Source organism: Papaver somniferum, chromosome 4 (assembly GCF_003573695.1).
Source record: "Papaver somniferum cultivar HN1 chromosome 4, ASM357369v1, whole genome shotgun sequence".
Classification (NCBI taxonomy): Eukaryota; Viridiplantae; Streptophyta; class Magnoliopsida; order Ranunculales; family Papaveraceae; genus Papaver; species Papaver somniferum.
Window position 1 is genome coordinate 79,451,622 of NC_039361.1, and position 27,322 is coordinate 79,478,943.

The following is a 27,322-nucleotide window of genomic DNA, read 5'->3' on the forward strand; positions in this document are numbered from 1 at the left end:
CCAGCTGCACCACGGTGCCAGTGGCATGCCATGCCAGCCACATCTCCGCGCCAAGGCATTCCAACCATGCCAGCCGCACCACGGTGCCACTGGCATGCCATGCCAGCCACATCTCCGCGCCAAGGCATGCGAAACATGCCAGCCGCACCACGGTTCCAATGGCATACCATGCCAGCCACATCTTCGCGCCAAGGCATGCCAACCATGCCAGCCACATATCCGCGCCAAGGCATGCCAACTATGCCAGCCGCACCACAGTGCCAATGGCATACCATGCCAGCAACATATCCGCGCCAAGGCATTCCAACCATGCCATCCGCACCACAGTTCCAATGGCATACCATGCCAACCACATCTCCGCGCCAAGGCATGCCAACCATGCCATCCACATCTCCGCGCCAAAGCCATGCCGGCCCTACCACATAATGCTGGCGGCTAAACGAAGGGTTGCAACAATCAATGGCTACCCTTCCATATGAGATGCAGATCTCAGCCATCCAAGTTCGCCACCTAATGCATGGAAACTTCCATCCCAAGGCCAAACATCACGGTTTTGCGAAAACCCTAATTTTTGTCGCGCCTAAAATATGCTAAAGCCATGCCGGCCCTACCACATGTCGCTGGCTGCCAAACGAAGGGTTGCAACAATCAACGGCTACCCTTCCATCTGAGGTGCAGATCTCAACCGTCCAAGTTCGCCACCTAACGCATGGAAACTTCCGGCCCAAGGACAAACATCACGGTTTTTCCAAAACCCTAATTTTGGCCGCGCCTAAAATATGCCAAAGCCATGCCGGCCCTACCACATGCTGCTGGCTTCCAAACAAATGGTTGCAACAATCAACGGCTACCCTTCCATCTAAGATGCAGATCTCAGCCGTCCAAGTTCGCCACCTAACGCATGGCAACTTCTGGCCCAAGGCCAAATATCACGGTTTTGCCAAAACCCTAATTTTGGCCGCGCCTAAAGTATGGCAAAGTCATGACGGCCCTACCACATGCCGCTGGCTGCCAAAAGAAGAGTTGCAACAATCAATGTCCACCCTTCCTCCTGAGATGCAAATCTCAGCCGTACAAGCTTGCCACTGAACGCATGGAAACTTTTGGCCCAATGCCAAGCCCTAATTTTGGCCGCGCCTAAACTATGCCAAAACCCAAGTTTTGGTTGCGCCTAAACTACGCCAAAATCCTAGTTTGGCCGCAAACGAAGGGTTGCAACAATCAACGGACACCCTTCTTCCTGAGATGCAAATCTCAGCCGTACAAGCTTCCCACCGAACGCATGGCAACTTTTGTCCCAATGCCAAGCCCTAACTTTGGCCGCGCCTAAACTATACCAAAATCCTAGCTTGGAGGTGCCTAAACTATGCCAAGGCCATGCCGCTGGCTGCCAGACGAAGGGTTGCAACAATCAACAGCTGCCCTTCCTCCTGAGATACGAATCTCAGCCATACAAACTTTCCACCAAACGATTCGTGGAAATCTCTTGGCCGCGACGCCAGTTCTTGGCCACTACGCCGAAACCCTAATTTGGCCGTGCTAAGAGCATACAAGCGCTGCAACCCTGTCGCTGGTTGCCAAACGAAGGGTTGCAACAATTTACGGCTACCATTCCTCCTGAGATGCAGATCTCATCCGTACAAACCTGCCACCAAACGATTCGTGGAAATGTCTTGGATGCGATGCTAACTCTTGGTCACGGCACCAACTTGGCTACAAACGCCAAATCCTTTGGCCACGCCACACGTAGAAACATGCTACACGAAAACACTCGAGAGATCAAAACATGTCACAAACTGGGGGATGCTCATCAGGGTATTGGTCTGGCAAAACTCTTATTACAATAACTTACATATATTCAATCAATAAATGTCGTTGTTGACATTTGAATAACAAAACCTTTTACTCCCTCTAAAGGTAAGCTAGGTAAATATTCAATCCAGACATCTTTGTTATTCCCTTTTTGTAGTAAGAATTACTACACATCAATATGATATGTTTCTCCCCCTCAGTCAATGCTTTACTCTTTCATTAGATATAACGTTTAAGCACAATTGTCTTTTCCTTAGTGATTAAAAATCACTTGTTTACTCCATATATTTATCACACTTTTTGTCACAAAATGACAAAGGTTCGAGCAAATAAAAGACAAACCGAAAAGATCTTACAAATCTAAAAGACTTGTAAACAACCTATAAGAGTTAAGCACGAAGGTTTCACATACCACCTTAGATAACCAATGTTAAAGCCGAAACTACAAAGTAATTTAGTTTCAATATGTTATCAAGGAAAAAATTTCCCCAAGCAATTTTCCCTAATAGTCTAACAAATCGACTAAGAAACTTAATTCCCTTGTTAAACCAACTGTGTATGCACAATCTCTTATTTTGATAAGACCAAAATAAAGATCAGAATTAACTTTATTTTTCTCATCAGGTTCTAATTATCTAGACAATAACTTAGACCTTTCCCTTTAGACAAGACAAACACTAGGTTAGTTAACTAGTTTTTCTTGTCAAGGCATTCGATTAGACTTGAATAACCGAATCCTCCAATTTGATAAGTCTAACTAAGATCAGAATTAACTTAGTTTCTCTTATCCGGAATCAATTGGACTAAAAAAATTTTCTCGTATTTTGTTAAGCCTTAAACAATACATACAAACCAAAATAAATTGACTTGCACAATTATTTTCTTAACCGGAAGCAATTGAAACAGACATACACATTATAGCACCGCAATTGCACCGAATTTCGTTAAGCAAAAACACTTGATACCCAACAATAAAGAAGATACCAAACAATAAGCCAAATAAATTAACACAGTTTTTCTTAACTGGAAACAATTGAATCACACACATCCATACACACAATAATGGAACATATCAATTGTACCGAAATTTTGTTAAGCAAAAGAAAAATATATGAAATATAAACATGCTTTTCTTAAACAGGAAAACGATTAACTAACAATTTTGTTACCTCAAATTCCGCAGCCTCTTCCCCTCAGAAAGATATATCATTAAGCGCAAGTTCAAATAAGAACTCTCCCCCAGTGTGTTGTCATCCACTCACAAGAACAAAAGAACAACAACAAAATCAACCTTTACCAGAAAAAGGTTGAAACAGTTTTAACTACTACATGCCAATAACAAAAGTTGTATACCCGAAACACATATGTTATGCTAAACACCGCTCATGTAAACACAAATTGATTCAACATATTGTGATTTTTCACATATGAGTTTCAATCGGAACACCTTATGATCCTTTGATAAAGCCTACCAACATCGGATAGAACTTAATCCCGCTAAATCAAAAAGCCACACAAATCATAAGGGTTACTTTCATATGAGATTGAATATTAAGGTTAATAAAAACCGAAATCAGACATTGATAGACACATTTTTGTGTCTAAGTTGTCCTCAATTTCCTGTGTTGTTGGTACTCGATTTCGTACTTATTATAGTGTTTTTTGTATTTGTAGGTATTTTTGGGAAATAAACATTTTTGGAAAATTCGGCTCGAAAAGTTGCTCGGGGCACCCCAGAGGACATTTGCTATACAGACCCCAGATTTGGCTAAGGAGCACCCATGGCTGTCTACAACCTAAATTCATTCTCAGCACCCATGGCTATTCACACCCTAGAACTGGATATGGGCACTCCATCTTCACCTTCGTTTGAAACAAATTTTGGCCGGAAAATGGAGCACTAACTGGCAGAGTTTAGATTCACGAATTGGACGTGATTTCATGAGACTCAATGGATGATTTTTGTTGCGTAGGCTTGATTCAGCTAAACAGGGATGGTAAATCTTGCGAAATCAGGAAAACATGCATGTAACGTATCTTTTGGAGTGAACGGAGCACGAGATATTCTCGAGATTCTATTGAACAAGTTTGTGAAGATTACGTGATTGGAGTGTGTAGATATTCCCCTTTCACGAGCTTAACTCAATTATAGGAGAGCTTATGGCATGCTTGGAGTGTGCAGATGGCAGGAAGACGCGTGATGGAGGTGAAAATGGAAAGATATTCCCGTAACTGCATGGAGAATAATTCTCTTCATTGTCGAGTTACCGGAGATCTTTTGGAGTTATGAGGGGTAATCCTTGGTCCTGTAGAGTATATATAGGGTTCTGGGGAATCACAGAGGAAAAGACGGAGAGTTTGGGAAGGATTTGGAACATCACAGAGGCGAAACACGTTCACCAGAGAAACCTACTGCTGCTGCTGCCATTGAAGAACACGAAGAACATAGACCTACAAAGGCAGTCGTTTTTGCTACAGTATTTGCGACTGTTCAGCGACAGTCTTAGAGCTACAGTAACAGTGACACATCCTTTGTATCGCTCTTTGGTTTGCAACAATCATAAGCGTTACAAACCCGGTTTTGAATATTTCTCCCTTTTCATCATTTGTAAACACCATTTGAGCAATGAAATCAACTTTTGAGCGTGTTTCCAACATGATAATGAGCTAAATCTCCCACAACCAAGGCAATGAGGAAGCTATTTACGCATGAATAATTGGTAACTATTTTATTTTCTCTAATTTATAATTTATAATTCACTCAATCACTGATTTTGCAGAGTTTTGCCAAAGTTTTTGGTGAATTCTTTAAGATTTGGAGTAAAAGCAAAGCGAAGGGAGAGAAAGAAAAGAAGAATAAAAATTAATTAAAAAAAAGAGATAAAGAGACAATTTTTTTTTTAGAGTTTTTTTTTTAGATTATCTTTTTCTTATGCACTTTATTTTTGGACTGTGGACTTTGGGACTTTATTTTAAAAAAAAACCCTACGGAAGGGTGATTTAAATATAAACTGTTTGCAGAGAAGAACGGCGATTACGATATCGCCTCGGCTCCTCGGGTTCGTACATGACATAAGAGTCGTGGCCCGAGTCGACTTCAGCGGTTCATCCCCCGTCTGGTATGGGAAGTAAGTTTGTTGAAACACTCGCGAATCCCCTGTCAGCGAGTTAATGTATTCCTTCGTTTGCATATATGCTGAGGATATGAAAACGACTGCTTTAATTTCCTAGTAAAGGGCAAGGACTGGCCATACAAGATAAGGGTTCGGATTTCATCACTGTTCCCTTCTTGCCCACCTTAGGAAAATGAAACCAAATGCGAACCTAAGCCTAAAATTTGACTAGAACGAGACCTATAGGGTAACGAGCTTAATAGGAAAGTCATTCAAAAAATATTGGTTACTCTTTTAAGCATGCTTCAAAGTTCATGATGGTTTCTGTGAGTTGAATATGCCGCCTTGAAATGCCGGTGAGGCCTTGGGTATCAAAGCTCCACTGAGCTTCCCTCGTCTCGATTCAACTTACTTAAACTCGGATTGATTCCATAGGAGTTTTCTTAAATTGTAACGAATTCCCTTTCGAAGGATTAGAAGATGGTCTAGAAACAATCCAAGTGGAGCCATCATGCTTTTTGTTTGCTAGAAATCAGTAGGTTTGCTGTGGTGGAGTCATCCTTGTTTGTGTTTGCATAGAACTTCCCTTCCTTTTAGGATTTCTTTCTTTTTCTTTTGTTTTTCTAATGTTTGCTCGAGGTTATTGGAGAGCGGGCTTGGAAAAGAAACATCTAGGTCGTTTGATTAGTGATAAATCTAGTAGTTCTTCTTGTGAAGGCGGGGAGCTCGAAGACTCTTCTTTTGAGAGCCATGTCTTTGGAAATTTCAGCTTTAAAAACTTGACAATCAGTGAAGAAAGTACTCCTAGTCCTTTGGTAGTGTCAGAAATGGCAACTTTGAAAGCTTTATTAAACCCAAATAGGACTCTCGACCGTCTTGTATCAAGTTAGCTGAAACCGAGGCTTATTATGAACTCAAACATGGAATTTACATATGCTCCCAATATTTTTTAAGAAAAGAGAATGAGAACCCCTATTTTCATGTTAGGGAATTTGAGGAAGTTTGTAGTACTCTGAAAATTAAAAACCTTAGTGATGATGCGTTGAAACTTAGGTTATTCCCCTTTTCCTTAAAAGATAAAGCCAAATCTTGGTTGTATAGTTTGGCTTATGAGTCAATTGAAACCTATGACCAACTTACATCTTCCCTTATACAGAAGTTTTTCCCAAAGCACTAAACATCGTTTATTAGGAAAAAAATCTGTACTTTTGCTCAACAAGAGGGAGAATCTTTATATAGGTATTTAGAAAGGTTAAATGACTTAATATCTCAATGTCCTCATCATGGTTTAAAGATGGTTAGGCTAGTTCAGATCCTCTGCGAGGATTTAAATTATTCAACAACAACCATGGTTGAGTCCTTATGCACAAGTGGGTTTGAGAATAAAACTGTTGATGAGGCGATGACATTTTTGAATGAAATCGCCGATAAGACCCAACAATGGGAAAATAGTAGGGAACCCCAGAAAAAATTCTTCTAAGTAGAGGAAAGGTGAATAGGGTAGAAGGATCTTATGAGTCAGATGCTAAAATAGCAACCATAGCCAAAAGGTTAGAAGCCTTAGAATTAGGTCATTCTAGTGGTAATAGTAGTAGAATAGAGCCTTTTTGGGAAGTCCATACTGTTGAGGAGAAAGCCAATGATCTTTCTAACAACACTAGATTCGATAACCTTCAGAAGTTTGACTGATATTCAGAAACCTATAACCCTGGCTGGAGAAACCATCCCAACCTTTCTTGGTCTAAGGGACAGAATCAAGGTCAGTCTAGTAACTCTCAGGTTCCCCCAGGTTTTGGATATACTAAGAATCCTTCAGCTCCGACGCAGTTTCAGAACCCTTCAGATAAGAAGATTATGAGTTTAGAAGAGTCTCTTGCTTTGTTAACTCGTAACACTGTGCAGTTTCAACAATCTGTTGCTCAAGGTTTAAAAGAAAATAAGAGAATATGTCAGGATAACTGTCAGGTTATTTCCGAGTTGAAAACCCAGGTTAGTCAGATAAATGAGACATTGAGAGAAAAAGGAAAGTTTCATAGTCAACCACAACCCAACCCTAGGGGAGTCCATCAAATATCTTTAGCTGGTGAGAAATCATCAAACCATGTGAACTCGATAACAACCCTTAGGAGTGGTAAAACGGTAGACAATAAGGTAGCCATGCCTAGTGGACATACTGTAGTTCCACCTTCTACTTCCCAAGAGGAGCACGTAGACGAGGAAACTGAAACAGTCTCTAAGGATTCCCAAGAAATTCCTGATAGGTCTACCTTTGTGCCTAGAGCCCCATATCCACATTTGTTAGCCTCAACAAAGAAGGAGTCGACTTTCAACGAGATAATGGAAACATTTAAGCAGGTGAACATCAACATTCCGTTTTTAGAAGCAATTAGGAAGATGCCTGCTTATGCCAAGTTCCTTAAAGATATTTGTACACGAAAGCGTAAGCTTAATGTCCATAATAAAGCCTTTTTAGATGGTAAAGTAAGTTCCATCCTTCTGAACCAAACACCCCCTAAGTATAAGGACCTTGGATGCCCCACCATATCTTGCGTGATTGGTAATCACATTGTCGATAAATCTTTACTTGACTTAGGAGCTAGTGTTAACTTACTCCCGTATCATGTATACACCCAGCTAGGTCTTGGTAAGTTGAAACCGACTAAAATGACACTACAATTAGCTGATAGGTCTGTCAAAGTCCCTCGTGGTGTCATAGAGGATGTTCTGATTGAGGTTGATAAGTTTATTTATCCATTGGATTTCGTTGTTCTAGACACCCAGCCTGTTCAGGACCCAAGTGCTCAAATCCCAGTGGTTTTAGGTCGCCCATTTTTAGCCACAGCTAACACTGTCATCAACTGTAGGACTAGGCTTATGAACATATCCTTTGGTAATATGACCACTGAACTAAATGTCTTTAATGTTACTAGACAACCTTATGAGAACGATGATTTAGAAGAAGTGAATATGATTAACACTTTAGTTCAGGATTTGGTTCAGGATAATTGGCTTGATACTTTATTGGTAGATTGTTTAGATGATTTTGAGGAAACCATTCTCTTAGATCAGATATGTGATCAATCTTTAGAAGAAGCTCTTGAGTATTTAAAGATTCTATGGAGTCAGAAATTCAGGCCATAGTTTCAGGTTTTTCTGAGAATAATGATGAACCTAAGTTTGGGGGTAGAGAACTAAAAGAATCTATTGAGTATTTTAAGGATTCTGAAAATCCGGAAATTCAAGCAATATTTAGAGGTTTGTCTGTGAACCCCAAGTTTGGGAGTAGTGATGGTTCTTGTGATTGTCTTGTATCCCTAATTAGAGTCCCTAACTTGGGACTCGAGCCATGTGTATATGAGATATTACTTGAGTCTTTTCAGACTCCGCAACCCGATCCTCCTGATACTGTCCAGGAGGTAACCCAGGTATTAGAGACCCGTTTTTCGGATGAATCTATTTATCGAGACACACATATGAAGTTCAATTACGCGCTGCAGATAAACCCAGTTATCTTGACATAAACCTTAGATGAGGGCATGCTCCTTCTTTTCATTTTTCTGAACCAGTGCAGTTGTCTCATACTGGTGTCAGCTCTATTTGGTCTTATGGACCCACAATTGTTCCGACTATTGATATATGACTTTGGAAGGTGAAAATCCTTTTTGAGGTATTTGATGTCTTGCTAAAGACTTTAAATTTAGAATTTCCTAGGAGGTACCCACGCTCATGCTTACGGTAATATCCTTCCTTATTTCTTTTTCCATCCATCAAGTGGTAACAGTTTCTTCTTGTTCATGCTTTTAATTTCATCTTTAGAACATTGAGTACAATGTTAGATTTAAGTTTGGGGGTGGGGAAGAAACTTTTTGTTAGCTCTTAGCTGCAATAAATAAACTCCAGAGCATAGAAATTTATGCTTATTAAGGTTGGCACTAACCAATCTAAGTGGATGGGAACATCTTGGTTATAAGAGTTGAGGAACCAATCTAATTAGATGGAAACATCTAAAGAGTCTATTCATAAAAGCACAGAGCTCAGGTGCTAGAATTAAAAAACAAACATGGTAGTTTCACCATATCTCGTTGAATCCTAATCCTTCTGTTTTTTTTAAGTGATTTGGTGGGGCACACGATTCAAGTTGTTACCATTGCTCGGGTGAAATAGAGTGATTGAAATACCATGAAAAGAAAAAATAAATAAATTTGACCAGACCATCAGACCAACCGGAATAAATTCAATAAAGTCGACCACTGGTGCCCTTGTATATGCCAGTTGTGTTGACCTATTTTAGGTTTATCGACCACTGGTTCCCTTGTATTTGCAAGTTGTGTTGATATTAGTCAGACCGGTATCTCAGTCCATTAGGATAGGTTCATCTTGGCAGAGGCCTTCAGACAGATATGGGAAACACCGTTCACTTTAAACCATCTATATTTTCTCTTTATCCATCTTCTTAATCTTTCCATGTGATTGGTTGACTCCGGTTATGATGTCTAGAAACTATCTGAGTAGAGCTATGTCACTTATATATGAATTATACTATGCTGAGTGCAAACTCGTGTACAACAATTGGAATTTCGCATCAAGGTACTTTCTCCTATAGTCAATGTTTGTATGCCAACCAAGGAGATTCTTTAGTGCCTTCCAAGGTTCTGCGTAGATAGATAGGGTCTGGAGTAAAGGTTTTGTGGGTACACCTCTGGTAAACCCTCCGGAGACAACACTCCGCCGCTAGGGACACCTAGCGGTTTAACGGCTTGCTGCACGTGCTAAGTGTAGTCATTTTATTTTCTAGATTAGTTTTTCTCGAGGACTAGCAAATAATAAGTTTGGGGGTATTTGATAGATACATTTTTGTGTCTAAGTTGTCCTCAATTTCCTGTATTGTTTTTACTCTATTTCGTACTTATTATGGTGTTTTTTGTATTTGTAGGTATTTTTAAACATTTTTGGAAAATTCGGCTCGAAAAGTTGCTCGGGGCACCCCGGAGGACATTTGCTATACGGACCCCAGATTTGGCTAAGGAGCACCCATGGATGTCTACAACCCAAATTCATTCTCAGCACCCATGGCTATTCGCACCCCAGAACTGGATATGGGCACTCCATCTTCACATTCGTTTGAAACAAATTTTGGCCGGAAAATGGAGCACTAACTGGCAGAGTTTAGATTCACGAATTGGACGTGATTTCATGAGACTCAATGGATGATTTTTGTTGCGTAGGCTTGATTCAGCTAAACAGGGATGGTAAATCTTGCGGAATCAGGAAAACATGCATGTAACGTATCTTTTGGAGTAAACAGAGCACGAGATATTCTCGAGATTCTGTTGAACGAGTTTGTGAAGATTACGTGATTGGAGTGTGTATATATTCCCCTTTCACAAGCTTAACTCAATTATAGGCGAGCTTATGGCATGTTTGGAGTGTGCAGATGGAAAGAAGACGCGTGATGGAGGTGAAAATGGAAAGATATTCCCGTAACTGCATGGAGAATAATTCTCTTCACTGTCGAGTTACCGGAGATCTTTTGGAGTTATGAGGGGTAATCCTTGGTCCTTTAGAGTATATATAGGGCTCTGGGGAATCACATAGGAAAAGACGGAGAGTTTGGGAAGGATTTGGAACATCACAGAGGCGAAACACGATCACCAGAGAAAACTGTTGCTGCTACCATTGAAGAACACGAAGAACATAGACCTACAGAGGCAGTCGTTTTTGCTACAGTATTTGCGACTGTTCAGCGACAGTCCTAGAGCTACAGTAACAGTGACACATCCTCTGTATCGTTCTTTGGTTTGCAACAATTATAAGCGTTACAAACCCGATTTTTAATTATTTCTCCCTTTTCATCATCATTTGTAAACACCATTTGAGCAATGAAATCAACTTTTGAGCGTGTTTCCAACATGATAATGAGCTAAATCTCCCACAACCAAGGAAATGAGGAAGCTATTTACGCATGAATAATTGGTAACTATTTTATTTTATCTAATTTGTAATTTGTAATTCACTCAATCACTGCTTTTGCAGAGTATTAAATTGTTTCTTGTGATTCAATCTGATAGGTTATACTTTGTTTAGTCAATTGATAATCTATGCTTAAGGAATACAATTGATATTTGAGAATTTTCCTGATTATTTGTGAATTAATAAATAAGGGACTTAAAAGATAATTAGAGTTTTGGATTATTTGCCATAATTTATTCATGTGTGATAGTGGAATCAGTGTCTTGGTTATTCGTAATAATCTTGAATTAAGTTTTGTTTGTTTTTAAATTTCATTAAATCTAAAATCTTTTGCTTTCACAAGTCTCAACGAACCTATTACTACTACAACAACTTGAAATCACATCAGACATCTCATAAACCGAATACACATAGCAAAATATAAGCATTCATTCACAGGCTATGTAATCGGAAACTATCACACAAAAATTATAATTTTATTCATAAATAATGGATTTATTCAAAATAGACTTTATACAATAATTGAAGTAAATCGAAACATTGATGTCTATTTTCTGATTAGATCTTTGTATGGTCTTTCTCAAAGATCATCTTCAATATCCTCAAATTTCTCGGGATTTTCATCTACAGTATCACGACTGATTATCCGGATTCTACATAGAGTACCTTGATTATGTTCACAGGATAAAGCATTAACCTTCGATTGATATTCCGAGCATACTCCCTATTATCGATTCCAAGTTTAATCAGCTTTCTTTGGTTACGGATAACATTTCTTACTAATGCTGCCTGTCTATGATGAGTTTCAAAAATACTGAGGAGGACTTGTAGTAGATTGATAATATCAATCTTAACATCCAAACTGTTTTGGAGAATAAGATTAGTCATATCTTCATTCTCTTTTCCTTTGTCCTCACAACCAGATTTCTTGAAGGAATCAACAAGATTAATGGTTTCATTAGAAGACATTTCACTTAAAGCTTTCAGAATCTTATCTTGAGATCTGGTTTGAGGATACATATTTTAGTATAAGTTCTCAAACAAGATGAGTACATATACAAGAGGATTTCAACACATACCAAACATAAGTATCAACCTTAAATAATTAATTCTGACCAGATTCGAAAATAATTTCGTATTTTATGTGTTTCCAAATCCTAAAGATTTTTTCAAAAGAATCAGTTTTCAAAATCATGTATTTAAAAATATATTAGATAGGAAAACCATCATTATTACATAAGTTGTTGTAAGACAACTTTTCTACATGAAAAAAGATTGTTAAATATCTTCAAGTAAATTTTTTATTTTCTCTATGTTGAATAAGAGATATTAACATGATACAAGATGCCCATATACTTGTGCTTCCTTACATCAAAATATTGTCCATTGTAAGTACTCACTTTCCAACATTGTTAAGTGTTGGGGTGAGAGGAGTTTTCCTCACCAAGTACCATTGGAAAAACATCTTACTTCTTATTTTAGAGACATGATCTTGTGTCCTCATACGGGTTTCGAATGTGTTTGATATATCCTTTTCATCAGGAATATTGTGTGACACTATATTCTTGATTACTTTTGTTAGAGCACTCCTCGATCGAACTCGCAACCGTTGCTATCTCAAGCTTGTTTATCAAATTTAGTTGATCAAAACTAGAGTCTTGATTTCTAGTCTACTTATAGATATGTCTCGGATTAGGATAGAATGTGTAGTTGAGCTTTAAACTTCACGACGTTCATCGATAGAAGACGAAGATCTACTGAGAAGAGCTTGGAGGAACTTCATCAACAAAAGGTATGGGTAGACTAAAACTTATCTATCACTCAGAAGTCTATTCCATTTTATCTTCTAATGAGACTAAGTCGTATAGCTATTTATATTATACACATTTGATATTTCGAGATGAGTTTAACTCGGTTATCTATTTCTCGAAATATGTGTTGGAAGATTTTTGCTTTAGCTAAGTTCATATTTTTGACGAGTTTAGTTGGAAACAATTTGTTGGAAACTAAATAAGAAGTCAAAAATGGTCATGTGGAAATTTCCTTGAAATATCTTACATGATTTGTGTGAGACAATCATTTGATGTCGACTTGGAATGTTTTGTATTAATCATTCGATCACTTGAAAATTACTTGAAGCTAATAGTTTGTGTGAGACATATATTGTCATCTTCTAAGGATGTTTCAATGATTGAAATGGGAGTTTAGAATAATTAACCTTTGTCTGGATATAACACAGTATGCGTACCTAGTATGCAAACCGTTATGGTATGATTCAGGTCCGGGAACCTTATTTGCATACCTAGTATTCGAACGATTTTAACTGTTAAAGTCCGGGAAACTTGTTTGCATACTAGTATGAGAACGGTTTTACCTGAGTTAGGTCCGGGACTGCTGTTTGCATACCTGTTTGCAAATGGCTGGATAAGACCAAAGCCCGGAAGCTATAGTTTGCGTACATGTTTGCAAACTTAGTGGTTTAAGTTCTAAAATCGGTTAAGTATATTTTTCATACTCATGAACAAATACATTTATGAATTAAGGAATGCAATCTTTGCAAACCGTGGCTTAATGTTCATGAATTGATTCTTACGAATCAATCCGATTTTGTTTCAATTGGTTCATGTATATTTCTATGAGATAGTGAACAATTGAACAACTCTATGTGGAACACAATTATATTAATTTGATTATCTTTTATGATTGATTGATCATCATAGTTGATCTAGAAATGTTAGATGAATGTTGTTAAGATAAAAGTGTTCATATGGCTAACTTCAGTTAACTGTTATTGAGCCAACTCAATATACACGCTTAGGTACGGTTACCCATATCTAAATGAAGGTATATTTCATTTGTGTGTAACAAGCTAAGACCATCTAACGATGGAAAGATATTGCTTTGGTTTTAAGCAGACTTAGATTGAATCTTAAATCAGGTTTTCATCTAACGATGAATATTGAATGCTTCGTTATTAAGCTATCTTAGATTTGATTGAAAGCAACCCTGATTTGAAAGACTATATAAGGGAGAAATCTAACAACTGGAAAACCTAATCCTGACAATTGCCCGTGTCCTAGTTGCGACTAGAGTCGATTCCCCTTTAACCTAAGCTTTCCCAAAACCATTATAGGTTAACGACTTGAAGACTTCATTTAGGATTCGTGAAGACAGACCCAACTATTTTCTCTGTAGTTGCTTGTTCTGATCTTACTTGTTCTATCGTATTGAGTATTATTTTCTCTAAGATTTGTTCGAGATTTATCTCCGATAGGTACGATATAAAAAGTAATCACAAATCCCTTCGTCTCATTCTTTATGATTCCGTAATAACTTCTTCTACTACCATATAGTTAAGTTATTGTGAGGTGATTGTAAGTTTTTCCCCAAACGGCTGATCATGTGCCTTTTAGTCGCGACTATTGGCCACTCTTTCACTTGAATAAGTGGGTGAAGAAATTTGCATGAAAGTAGACCTCTCCGATCTCCGGTCCACTACCCATTGTAGCACCTGATTTGATCATAATGATAGCTCTCATCTCACAGGCCCCGCTCTAAGGCCATGTTCATTTCCTAGACTAGCAGTCCAGATTTTGACAGACCGCCCTCGAATTAATATAAGGTCGCAAACGGTATGCCACTTCCATAGTCATTTTCGTTTGGGAAAATTAGGCTCAGGCCCCACCCATGGGTAACCCATAATATGAGGCCCTTAATTAAAAGAAGTTTAAATCTAGGCCCCGAAATATTAAAAGACCTTGATACCCTTATGCATCTTGTCAAGCCCATAATTAAATAAAATTTAAATTTAGGCCCAAAATTATTAAAATATTATGTGATGATGTTCCAACCACCTCTGACCACTACAGCCACCGCCAACCACCTCCGACCACCACCACCACCTCCGCCTCTCACCACCACCTCCAACCACCAACCGCCGCGGCCGCCCACCGCCTCCCACCACCACCACCTCCCAACACATCCATATGGAATATGTAACTAGAAGTTACACATCCGTATGGCATGTGTAACTAGAAGTTAGACATCTGTATGGCATGTGTACGCAAAATTTACACATTCGTACGTCATGAAACAGTTAACATGGGCATATGGCATGTGTAACGAAAAGTTACACATGCATATGACATGTGTATTTTGAAGTTACACATCTATAATAAATGTGTATCTAGAAGTTACACACCTATATTCAGTAATTGAAACAATAATTTCATTTACAAAAATTTCTATTTTATCAATTTTTATTGAACACAATGAACGAGCTAAAACATGAAATACATAAAATGAAATCCTAGAAATAAGCTACGAGATCTTTTAATAAAAATGTCATCTTCCCTTCTTATCTTCCTCAATTCCAAAATGCTTACGTATCTGCAACAAAATAAACATCCACGAGTTAGGTTGGATGAAAAAAATCCATAGAGGAAAAACTATAGAACAATTACAAGGTGAATAACAAAAATCATAGAAAAGATACTTAATGACTTATCCAAGCAAGTGTAGTTAGGAGTTATACATACATCTTCTAATAAAATATGACGTGTACTCAACAGTTACACATGTATATGGAATATGCCATTTATCATGAACTTGCAATCATAAGTTACCTAAAGCAAAGTATGTGTAAGTAAAAGTTACACATCTAATTAGCACGTGTAACTAGAAATTACACATCTATTTAGCTTGTGTAACTAGAAGTTACACATCTAATTAGCATGTGTAACTAAAAATTACACATCTATTTAGCTTGTGTAACTAAAAATTACACATCCATACCAAAACACCACCACTAAGACAAGCAGAATGTAAAGTAGATCCAACTTACAGTGTCTAACACAACTCTAGCATCCATACCAAACCTCTCAGCTTCATACCAAAACACCACTACTAACTCCAAATACAAATTATCCTCCAAATCTGATCCGGTACCACCACCACCACCACTGCCTCCTCATCCTCCTCCAAAACCTGCACCTCCACCATCAACACCACCACAAATTCTTTAATCAAACTGCATATTTGTAGGCCAAGACTCAATATAGGCAAACTAAAATCAAAGTTCGTACTTGATTTCAAGTCATATTATCCCAAATTAAAAGTTAACTCTAGATTAGATACACCACCACCACTGCCTCCTCATCCTCTTCTTCTTCTACTGCAAAGAGTCGCAACAAAAGAAGATAACATCTTAGTTCCTTTTCTTAAAGAACCAGTCATCCAAACTCAATTTACAATCAAAATAAAGCATAAAATTTACAGAATGCTGTGACATAAAAACAATATTTTGTAAATATATCATTAGGCAACAAACGGCTTCAAACATTCAATAAGCATGCACAGACAAGAAAATTACTTATTTGTATAAGCAATAAGCATGTATACAAAACAAGCATGATAATAGCAGTGTTAATAGATACAAAGTTCAAATGAATACACAGTTCAGACATGTGACTTCAAAATACAAAATCACATAAATTGCGAAGACTGTGTATTAGAAAATTGAATTGATCCTCAAGGATAAGTGATGAAACAAACCCACTAAGTTCAAAGTGAAGAAATATTAAATTAACTTCATCATCTGCACATTTCACTTTGATTTGAATTGACCCGATTCGACTATATTTATAAACCATTGCTAAACCTTATCAATTTAGCATACTTAATAGAACAATGCTTACAAGCTAAAAGACAAATTCAGATATCATTTAGTGCACCAAAACTAATTGAGAAAGCAAAACACAAGCCTATTAGAATATAGATCTGACTATCGTCTGAGAGTGATTTAAATGATTCTGTGAAAAATACACATTCAATCAGTATGTGTAAGTAAAAGTTACACATCTAATTAGCATGTGTAACTATATCTATTTAGCTTGTGTAACTAGAAGTTACACATCTAGAAGTTACATACCTTTGTGGTAGAAGAACTGAAAACAATAAGAATGTTTTTTTCCTTATAAGAGTCTGTTTTGTATATTTCCTGACGATAACGAAAACTATGATTTCAAGTTTGAATAACCAAACCTAGTACAACATACTTAGCATCCAACATTACAAGTGAATAGGGCTTCTTTATGACGTCCTTTCGCTTCATATAGTAATCCTGGAATAGATGTATTACCTTTATAAGGGCTATATAGAATCGTTCAGTAACGTTCCATAAAATATATGGGTCCCTAGAGCCTCCTGCACCAGATCTCTTGACTGCTTTACCCTTCAACAACCTACAAACAAAATCATCAGATCATCCAACAAGTCAAAACACAATCACATGACACGTATCATTTCAAAGGTGTAGTATATTCCAGTGAATCAAAGAAATTGGCAGTAAATATTCAATGGTGTGATTGTATGCACATTCTTAGATCCTTACTGGTGGTAGGGTTGTCACCAAGTACTTGACGAATCTCAGTCTCTGAAGTAGCAGTATTGTCAGAGAGAACCTTGAGTATGGCTTCAGCTCGGCGCATAATTTAGGCTGATGGGATAACTAATAATTCAGGACTAGGTCGGGGACTGGGAGTAAAAGCATCAATAACTTTACTATCAGGATATTCACAAGGAGTTGCCATCATAATTCGCTAGAACAATTTCTTACCAAAGGATTGATCTTATTTGAATCACTGTCGAGTCTGTTCATGGTATCTCTCATGCAGGCTAGATCAACCACAACAGGGAACACCAGTAAAATCCTAAAACCATTCATAACACAACATTATTATTCTATTACACTTTACAAACCAAAATTCATCAAACAAACAATTACAGAAAAAAAAATGGAAAAAGCCAAATACAGATAATAAACTGGTTACCTGGAGAAGCACACGAGCTGGTTTAAACGGAATCTCAACCTGTTTAGGAGATGTATTCTCCCAATCAATAATCTTCTCCACATATTTCTGTGTCACTTGAAACTCATCACAGTTCCTAATTGCAGATTCAAGTAGAATCTTGATCGAGTATGGAAGTTTATCTGTAACAAAATCAACAAACGAAAACCTCAAATATTCACCTCGATTGATCAAACAACTAAATTCCATTCCAATCACGAAATCAACAGAGTTGAAAAATCAAAAATAAAGGGAAGCGAAAGAGTTTTTCATATCTACTGCAATTTCGAGTACTAAAATACTGAAACAAATGAACTGAATTAAGCTAAAACGTTCATGAGGATATTATTCGTCATTCAGATCTAGTTTTTAAAAAAACTCGGAAATTAAGCGAGATGAGATAATGAAAAACGAAACTTATCTAAATGTCGATTTCATTCCTTAGATGAATCTTCAGATGCAGGATTAATCTTCTTTGGTTAGTTATCGCATTAAACAAATCATCTTCATCTTCGATAAGATCTATTTTTTGAAAAGATGCAATCGATCTTTAACATAACTGGAATTACATAGAAATAGAAGGAGAATATGCAATCGATCTTTGACATAACTGGAATTACAGAGTAATAGAAGGAGAAGATTGTTGTTGTGTCGACGAAAAATGAATCTGAAACCCTATAAACTATTTTTCCACAACAGAGAGAGATAAAGATAAGAGAGAGAAAGAAAATAGAGAAATGAAAATATCTTCTGATATTCCTCCGGTATAAATATAAAAGGGTAGTGTCGTTATTATTAAAATTCGTAATAATTAGTTATGGGTCACATCTGAAAAAAATTTGATAGTTTAGGCCTAGTAGTACCATTTTCTTAAAGTATGGAGTTGACAATGAAAAATCCATTTTATATGGCTTTTATATATTGAACCCATATGGTAGGTGTTATAGTATTTTCGTTTTTTCTTTGAATGTAACAGTATGCTTGAATCGAGACCAACTAGTTTTCATACTTAACCACTCACATGACTACGACAAAATCTGGGGCCTGACCATAAAGATTCAAGATTGATTGATTTGAAGGAAGTTATGAATAGATAATTAAATGGGATACTACCACGGTGAAGACAAGATCAAAGATTCAAACATACAGTGAACCCTCATAAAAATTTATGATCATTTTCATCAGAGGGTCGGTGACTGGGTGTCAATTAGTTTATACTTGAGAGAGAGGCAGAGAGATTAGAGTAAGGTGATCTAGCTTGAGTACATTAATCATTTAATTCGATAAATTTTTTGATTATAAGATTAATCTCACCGACCTATATATCACCAAATATACAATTTAACAATATACAACCATTGTTTGGTACCATTTGTTTAGTTCATAAAGTCTCTGAAAATATATTTTTTTCAAAAACATATCATAATCAAGATCTTCCGAAATATTACTCTAAAACACTCCTTTTATTTCTGGAAAAAAAATACCGTATTGCCATTTTAGTCTAGACTGTGGTAGTTTTATTTAGACTTTAGAATCTAGATTTTCGTTTATACATAACATCATTGAGGTCCACGAGATCAACATTGATAATGGGATACTGGATTACTGGAAAGATATCATAAACCATATAGCACAAAGAATTTTTGTTTTTGTCCTATATGTGTTTTGATACCCTCCTAATAATCCGATACCCAATTAACAGCCATGTATGTGACTTACGTATTAGTACGCTGCCCACTGTATCAAGATCGTCATGTGACCCTTGATGTACGCCGGACATGCATCTTAGAGTTAATCCTCTCCTTCCATTTCATTTATTTATGAATTAACTTAGTTGAATGTAATCATACATAAACCTGACCACTAGATCTCTTTCTATTTTTATTTATAAATTATATAAGCTCATGATATGTTATAATATTATAAGTCAATTTGGCATAACTAAGTTGGAATTTCTAGGCTAACATCGGTTTCTAGACTTTGTGGTAGCTAATACCTTTCGGTCAGACTTTCGTGGTTGATGTATGTCCTAGGGGCCTAGTGGAATATGCTTAACAAAATTAACTAATACAAGTATCCGTGTGACATATTAACAAGTAACAACTTGCTCAAGGAACTAGGTCGTAAAGAGTTCAATTAAAGCAAAGAAACCAGCTAAAATTTAGTAGGTGATAATGATTGTCAATGAATCTAGCCAAGCAGTGATGTTTGATTCCGAAGGATGTAGGCATCTTGATGATTAACATCGATTCTGTTTATAATGATCAGAAATACTTGAATTAATACCGGTAGTGTTTGCCATATATTGGTTGATTTAGAAATCTTATTAGCTAGGGTCATATCCCCAGAGATAATCAATATAACAACTCTTGCTTCTAACTAAGAAGACAATTGAATGCCAAGAAGATAAATCAATTAGGAAAAATCCAACGGGGAGAACATGTGGTGTGTTTTGAGTCGTCTCTCAGTCTCCACACTGCCCACAGCAAAGGGGGATATGTATTTTGTTTGGTAGTTAGCATAAGTCGGCTAACGAGGAAACAACTAATGAGGCAGTCTCACGAGGTACCACTTCTCCTGTCGTGCACCGAGTCTGCTAATAAAAGAGTGGGACTATGAGGTTTTGTGGTGGTGGCCATTGAGTTGACTGTATCAACTGTCTCTATCTGGTTGCCTATCTAATTTGCCCACTGGCTTAGTGGTTGGTACTAGGCAGCAGCTAGCTGGGGCCTGCGCTGGGGAGCCAAAGCATACATGCAGTTGCAAGCTGTACCGCGTATAATGTATTTCAACATCTAATCTTTCCCTCTACTTGCGGCTGGATGGCTCTATGTAGTAGGAAGTAACATGTATACGCAGCCGAGGTATGACGATTCTAAACATCAATCTGCTAACTAGGTAGAACTATAGAAATATCGCAGTGTGACTGGTCTAGTTTTGGTGGCAGATTTCCTTACGGTAGTCAAGATTTCCTGAGTTACATTTGTTTGTGGAAGCACCGTATATACACACGACATGTTTTTTCATAAGATAACTGCTCTAGCTTAGTTTCTTGCACATTAGGATCTTGTCCGCTGCCGCAGTATCAAGTAAGAAGTCCCCAATCAAACAGAAGTATATGCATATACAGTAGGCACCATGTAATTCACCACTATTTTGTCCGGATGAAATTAGCTATACGCCTGCAGGAAAATAGACAAGCACATTTTTCTATTTCGTGTCCATCTTAATCTTAACCCCACTTGGAACATCAGTTCAATGCCCCCATCATTGTGGCCCTTCTCCAAATTCTCTCTCACTCTCTGATCTCTTCTCTATTTAAAAACAACAATAACCCACTACTTTCTCCATGCACTTTGTCTTCCACACTCCCAACACCACTTGCTCTTGTGTTATTGGCTTATTCTCCATCGCTCTCTCTCTCTCTAGTTTCTGGTTGAATCTTTGTTCTTCTATCTATGCTCTATCTAGTTATAGTTATCTAATCTATCTTTTTAGTCATCTACAATTCATGGCTCCCATCACTTGTCTCTAAAACATACTTACTCTCTCTTTCTATCTCTAGATATCCCCATCGTATATAACCCATATCAGTTACCTGAAAATATACAAACCATCCTGACAAATCTCTTATCTATTTGTCTATCATTTATAATCTCCTGTTATATCTCTTCGAGCAGGTCTGTCTTAGATACCTCTAGCTATCTTGTTTCTGACACTTTATTACTGAAAACTGATCATATCATCATTAGATACTTCGTATATACTCACCTTTAAAGATCATCATCATGTCAAGCAGAAGATCACGTTCGTCCAGACAGTCATCAGGTGTTTCCAGGATCAGCGAGGATCAAATCAATGATCTCGTTATCAGGTTACAACAGCTTCTTCCTGAGCTTCGCAACACTAACAACAGAACCTCAGACAAGGTATAAATACAAATGCATCAATGCATTACTTTTGCTTTCTGTTTTTTTTTGATGATAATGCATTATTTATATTCTCGTCCATTTATATATATACTTCTTCTACTTTACCTACAAGCTTAGCTATAATGTATATGTATAAAGATGATTAATTAGTGTTTCAATGTGATCAAACAGGTATCGGCTTCTAGGGTTTTGCAAGAGACATGCAACTATATCAAAAGCTTACACAGAGAAGTTGACGATCTTAGCGAGCGTCTAACAGAGTTATTGTCAACCTCAGATACTAGTAATGCTCAAGCAGCTATAATTAGGAGCCTTCTTATGTAATCAACACATAATATAAAACTCTATTTTGTTACTTCTTTCTTAACTTCTTGTTTTCAACTGTTTCTTCTTAGTTAGGTTTTTTGTATATTTAGATACGAACTGAGAAGGTTGAATTATTGGATTCCAAAATTCCATCCTTGTTAATTATGTTTAGTGATAATGATTAGGGTTTTGTGTAATAAAAATATCTCTTTCTGTGTCTTTAATCGATTGATTACGTTTTCGTAATTTTAAAACTTATGTTTTGCTGAAATATTAAACTTACTTGTCATAATATGTTTCCTTGACTTAAATAAAAATACATACTTGAGTTACGCTAAGCCATGCATTTATTAATTTGTTTGTGTACTTCACACTAGTAATTACTATCAAGTTCAATTTTAAGATTATCTTCACACTGTCTTACATTTATAAAGATTGCTTCTGAAATATTTGATTCCTTTTTGCATGCAATGTATCCTAATTTTTATTAACTTAATTAAATACCGTAGAAAAATGAGATTTTGTGCAAGGAGGTATTTACATAAAAAATCTGACACAAAAAGATGTCACATGCAAGCAAATGCTCATTACACGAAATGTGGAACCATAGAGTTGATAAGTGAGGATTAAGTGTACAATAGAATGGTTCAATAATCCTCAAAAAATAATTCCTAGCTGTAGAAGACGAGTAACAATTGATACTATCTAATACCCGTAAACTAAAAAGATACTTTTCTAATATTTAATTTGGATATTCTGCACAAAAACTTATATATTAGTATAACTTGGACGTACCAACTTGCTCCCATCTTCTTTAGTTGTTTTATTAAAATATGAGAGGTATATAGAGACCTTCAATTGAAACTAGTTTCTATAATTTCCTAAAATTGGTGTTAAAAAATTACATATTGTTTCTTCATCTTCAACATCGACGTATCTTCATTATCCTTCTCCAACATTTTTGCTTGAATCACTTGATGAAAATTAAGATCAGTTTTAATCACCACCACTACTAATATAACCATCGTTTCTGAATCAACATCGAAAGAAAAGCTTCTTCCACCACCACTAGCAGATCAACAAAATTGATGTGTTTCACTTGTAGAAAACATGTTTGACTAACAGGATATTAGTACAAATATTCATGAATAGCGTTTTATTCATCACAGAAGTATTCAGAACTACATAAGGATTTTCTTTATGTAATTGGTGTTTATTTGTTGATATTTTAGCCATAAAAGTTATTTGTCAATAATGTTAGAACAATCTAATTAGCCGTTTTGAAAATAATATACTCAGAAAACTAATGTGGATAGCATTTCACAGTATATCGGTGAGTTACTTGCAGCGATTTAGGTCATAACGAATTCTGGATTTGGTTTGTGAGATTTTTCAATTACTATGTGGTTAAATGCCTTAGGAAATTCCTACATGACTTGTACCATATGGGGCTTAATACATCGCTTATTTTTTTAGCTAGTGGTTTAGTATAACAGGTTCTAAATAAAAAAGCTTTTGCTCAAAATCCTATTTAGAATTTCATGATGTACCATTGTAGTTTTAACTTTAGATTGAACTTCTCGATGTATCATTGAGTGTGGCGTAGTTAATAGAGAAAAAACTTAATGCTGGGTACAATTTTTTTTACTAAATTATATGGAATTTCAACTTTGGTTTTTATGCTCAAGAGCAAATGAAATGGAGATGGAGGAAACTCATAAAAATTTGCAAGCCAAGGTATATCAAGGGCATACACTTGAACAGCTAAAGACCCAAGAAACTACATTGAAGCAACAATGAAGTCGCCAAAGCTAACGCTAACAGAAACTCGTAAAGCGATGAAAACAGAAATCAAATTCCATTATCAGCAGAAGACAAAAATGAACTCCCTAGTACTTTTAATTTTTGTAGGTACAAAAGGTATTTAGCGAAGCTGTAAAGGAGAATTAATTAAGATGTCACAGGTAACTTTGCGAAATCCTTAAAGATCCGCGAAATGGACATGTATACAAAACCACTGTCAAAAATTAAAAGTACCAGGGAAATGGACATGTATACAAAACCATACCGCGAAATGGACATGTATACAAAACCATACACATGCGTATAAATTCTGTTTTGATATTATATTGGGATACCTTTTTTTGGTTTAATCAATTGTTGATGTTCTTCAATCTTATAGTAAAACTTGAATGAATCCAAATACATCACAGACTAAACGTAGATGATGCCAGTTTCATCCTGCATATATGGAAAGAAATATTTTTTGATAGGATGCATATTCTGATAAAAACTTTTCTTTTCATCAGAATGTATCTGATTTCATCCTGCATATTCTGACGAATTAAATGAAATTTTCAACAAATTACGGTGTAAGATAATTTGAGTAAATTTTATCGATACTAATTGATCTATAATAAATATATACATTCATAGACAAATTCAGGTTCATAATTGTATTTGAAGAAAGTTTTTTACAAACAAAAACCTTAAACTTAAACATAAATACTTTTTTTGGTATCGATCTATTACGAAAAAAACTAATGAAACAACAGTATTAGTTCTCGTTCGACTTCCAATAACTATTATATTTCTTATACGACGTCTACTTTAGTGATCATCTTATTCATTAGGATTTCTTTGTATTCAACAGCGTAACCATTATTCATCACCCATCCTATGACATAGATAACATACATTCCAGAGTTATGACTACAAAACCAAGTCTTGATTTGTATTTTATAAATGAAAAAAAAACAATAATAAATGTTAACACAAGGTTAAAGCTGAATGAAACTAGGCTCATCCAGTGGCAACACAAGATGAAACCAGTTACATCCAGTGGAAACACATGGTGAAACTAGGAAAAAAAAACATCAGAGTATACACTCGTATGAAAATTATAGAACTGCACTAATTTTCAGAGCATGTTTAGCAAAATTCAGAACTGAACTTGGAATTGAGTTAATCACAATAAACCAAAATTGCTAAAGTAACATGCCAAAAATATCTTACTGGATTAAAAAATCACTCCAAATTAAATAGCATGTCATGAGAGTGCGTAACTAATAATACATGATGTACAAAGGTTTCATCTATTGGAAACACATGATGAAACTAATTTCATCATGCCCAATAAAATTCGTTTTTTTAGAATATGCATGCAGGATGAAATTCGTATTGTCCATGTCTAATCTGAATGGAAATACGTTTAATATATTTCTACAAAGTGTAAAGAAGGACGTATTCAGTTGCATCAGATTTTATACCAAGATATAATCAACTTCAACAAAATGTAAGCTATTATATATACAAATGCATTAAAAAGAAAAATTAAAGCATTATTTTTTGCGAGTAAAAACGATTGCTGGTTTTCTAGTAAAAATTGGTGGAGGAGGCAAGTGTTCGATGAAGCAAATCGTCTGAAACTTTAAGCAAATGTACTGCACGGGAGTACTTTGAGTTCAATAGACTAATCTGTAGGACTCTGGCCTAAACCAAGACAATGGTCGTTCCAGATTCAATTCGGTCACAAGGAAAGAGAATGGCCAGTCTGTAGGGAGGGAAGCTGAGAACGTATGGAGATCAGTAAAGACTGATCAATTGAATATGTGATGTGTTAAATGCTATGAAGATGATTTCTCTGTGTGAATGAGAGAAATCCTCTGTCAGTGTTTGATAACTGGCAGGTGTGCGTTGAGTATTACTAGATTAAATTGTCTTAGTATCAAATTATAGCTTGAGAAACCTATTTATTGCAACACATCGATCTTTTGTAAGTGGAAGAATGAGGAAGTGGGAGAGTGTACATAAACCACTTCCACTTTACACAGAAGACTTGGTTGATTGACCATCCACTATTCCATTTACTCCTTCAACTTTCAGCATGACTTACTCACATTTCTCATCGTGGATGTACCACATATCGCATGTGTTATAGGAGGCCAGAACAAAACCCTAAACTTATCCCCCCATGTGACATGATCTGACGTCTCATGTGTAAGTCTGTTTTGCGTACATATTTTATGTGGTCATCCGTTGACCTAGTCAGACCATTAGTATCGACTAATGAATTGAACATAGTTCGTAAGTCATGACTTTGATGGATGAAGCATGTGGTGTTTGATGGAATAGTAACATTCTTTGTGGACCATGGATGTTAAATTAGATCCCTGATGACCGTCACATATCATTATGCTAGATGAAGTAGTAATGACAGTTGAATGACTTGGATTGATGAGCATAGGTCAATGAGATTGCTGAACCGATCATAAACCATCATGTTGATGCTTAGAGCATTTGACATGAAGTCGTATGAAAATAATCATTGTTGAATAATCATAGAAGGTTCATGTGACGGACCGAAAAATTACATCTGGCGCGCCTGGGCGCGCAGGCCATAACTTCCCCGATGCGCCATGATAATGCTACAGTCCGGGACTTAAAGCTAGGAAAATGCACGTCCATTTGCCCATGCAGGCATGCTCCGTAATCATGATGCATCTAGCTTAGCTTCCACACCGTTCCAAACTTACCCTTGTCCACAAAAGGGTATAAATCCATAAGGACAAGGCCAATGCATATTTGCATGCATCACTGGCTTTTCCCCAGCGTAGGGAGTTCATCACTGAATTTCCTATCTAGCTGAGTAACCGTCAAACTGCCGAGTCTTGTCCATGCATAAGGCATAAGCCTTGGACTTAGGCATAGGCCGCTCCAATCCTATTGCAATTTCCTTATTCCACTTACTAACTTTTTTTAGCTTGATAGAAAGTATGAACATCCACTTGATGGCATGCAACTAAGACTCATGAAGCTTGGACGCAATCATCTCTTGTATCGAGCTACCGAGCTTAGATGATATGAGGGGCCAATGTGTTGGACCGTCAATGTTGTTACTTATTGCGGATGCCTACGTACCCTTCCCTACTCTAAAGGGATAAAGCACTGAATGTAGTTCATCACGAAGGGACGAAAACTCAAGCAAACTCATTTGCGAGGTTGTGGCCTAGAAAAAATGGTAATGACCTAGTCTGTATAAGCCGTACGTCAACATGCACAAAGGTTGCGCATTATCGAGTCCGCATAATGGCATAGTGATGCCTAAGCATCAAATGCCCTCTTCGCAAGGCTACACAGTTATAAATGAGGCTTACGCATCATTTGTACTCTTTCGGCTAAGCTATGAAGCTTACTTGGTGCATAGTCCGCATATGAACCTTCAACCGACTACCCTCCCTATATATGTTAACTTGCAATCTTTACAACTTTGGAAAAGGGAGAGGATGGACATTCACCAACTGCAACTTTTGAGGTGCTTGCTTCACTATTCATGTATAAT

At 36.7% G+C, this 27,322-nt stretch overlaps 1 protein-coding gene across 1 annotated transcript; it reads left to right on the forward strand.

The window, feature by feature from the left end:
* The first annotated feature begins 21,120 nt into the window (after positions 1 to 21,120).
* LOC113274018 (transcription factor PRE3-like) lies at positions 21,121 to 22,126 on the forward strand. Its single transcript, XM_026523569.1, has 2 exons — positions 21,121 to 21,672; positions 21,847 to 22,126. Exons 1-2 carry the CDS (start codon positions 21,532 to 21,534, stop codon positions 21,997 to 21,999), a joined length of 294 nt encoding a protein of 97 aa, XP_026379354.1. The 5' UTR covers positions 21,121 to 21,531; the 3' UTR covers positions 22,000 to 22,126.
* Positions 22,127 to 27,322: the final 5,196 nt, after the last annotated feature.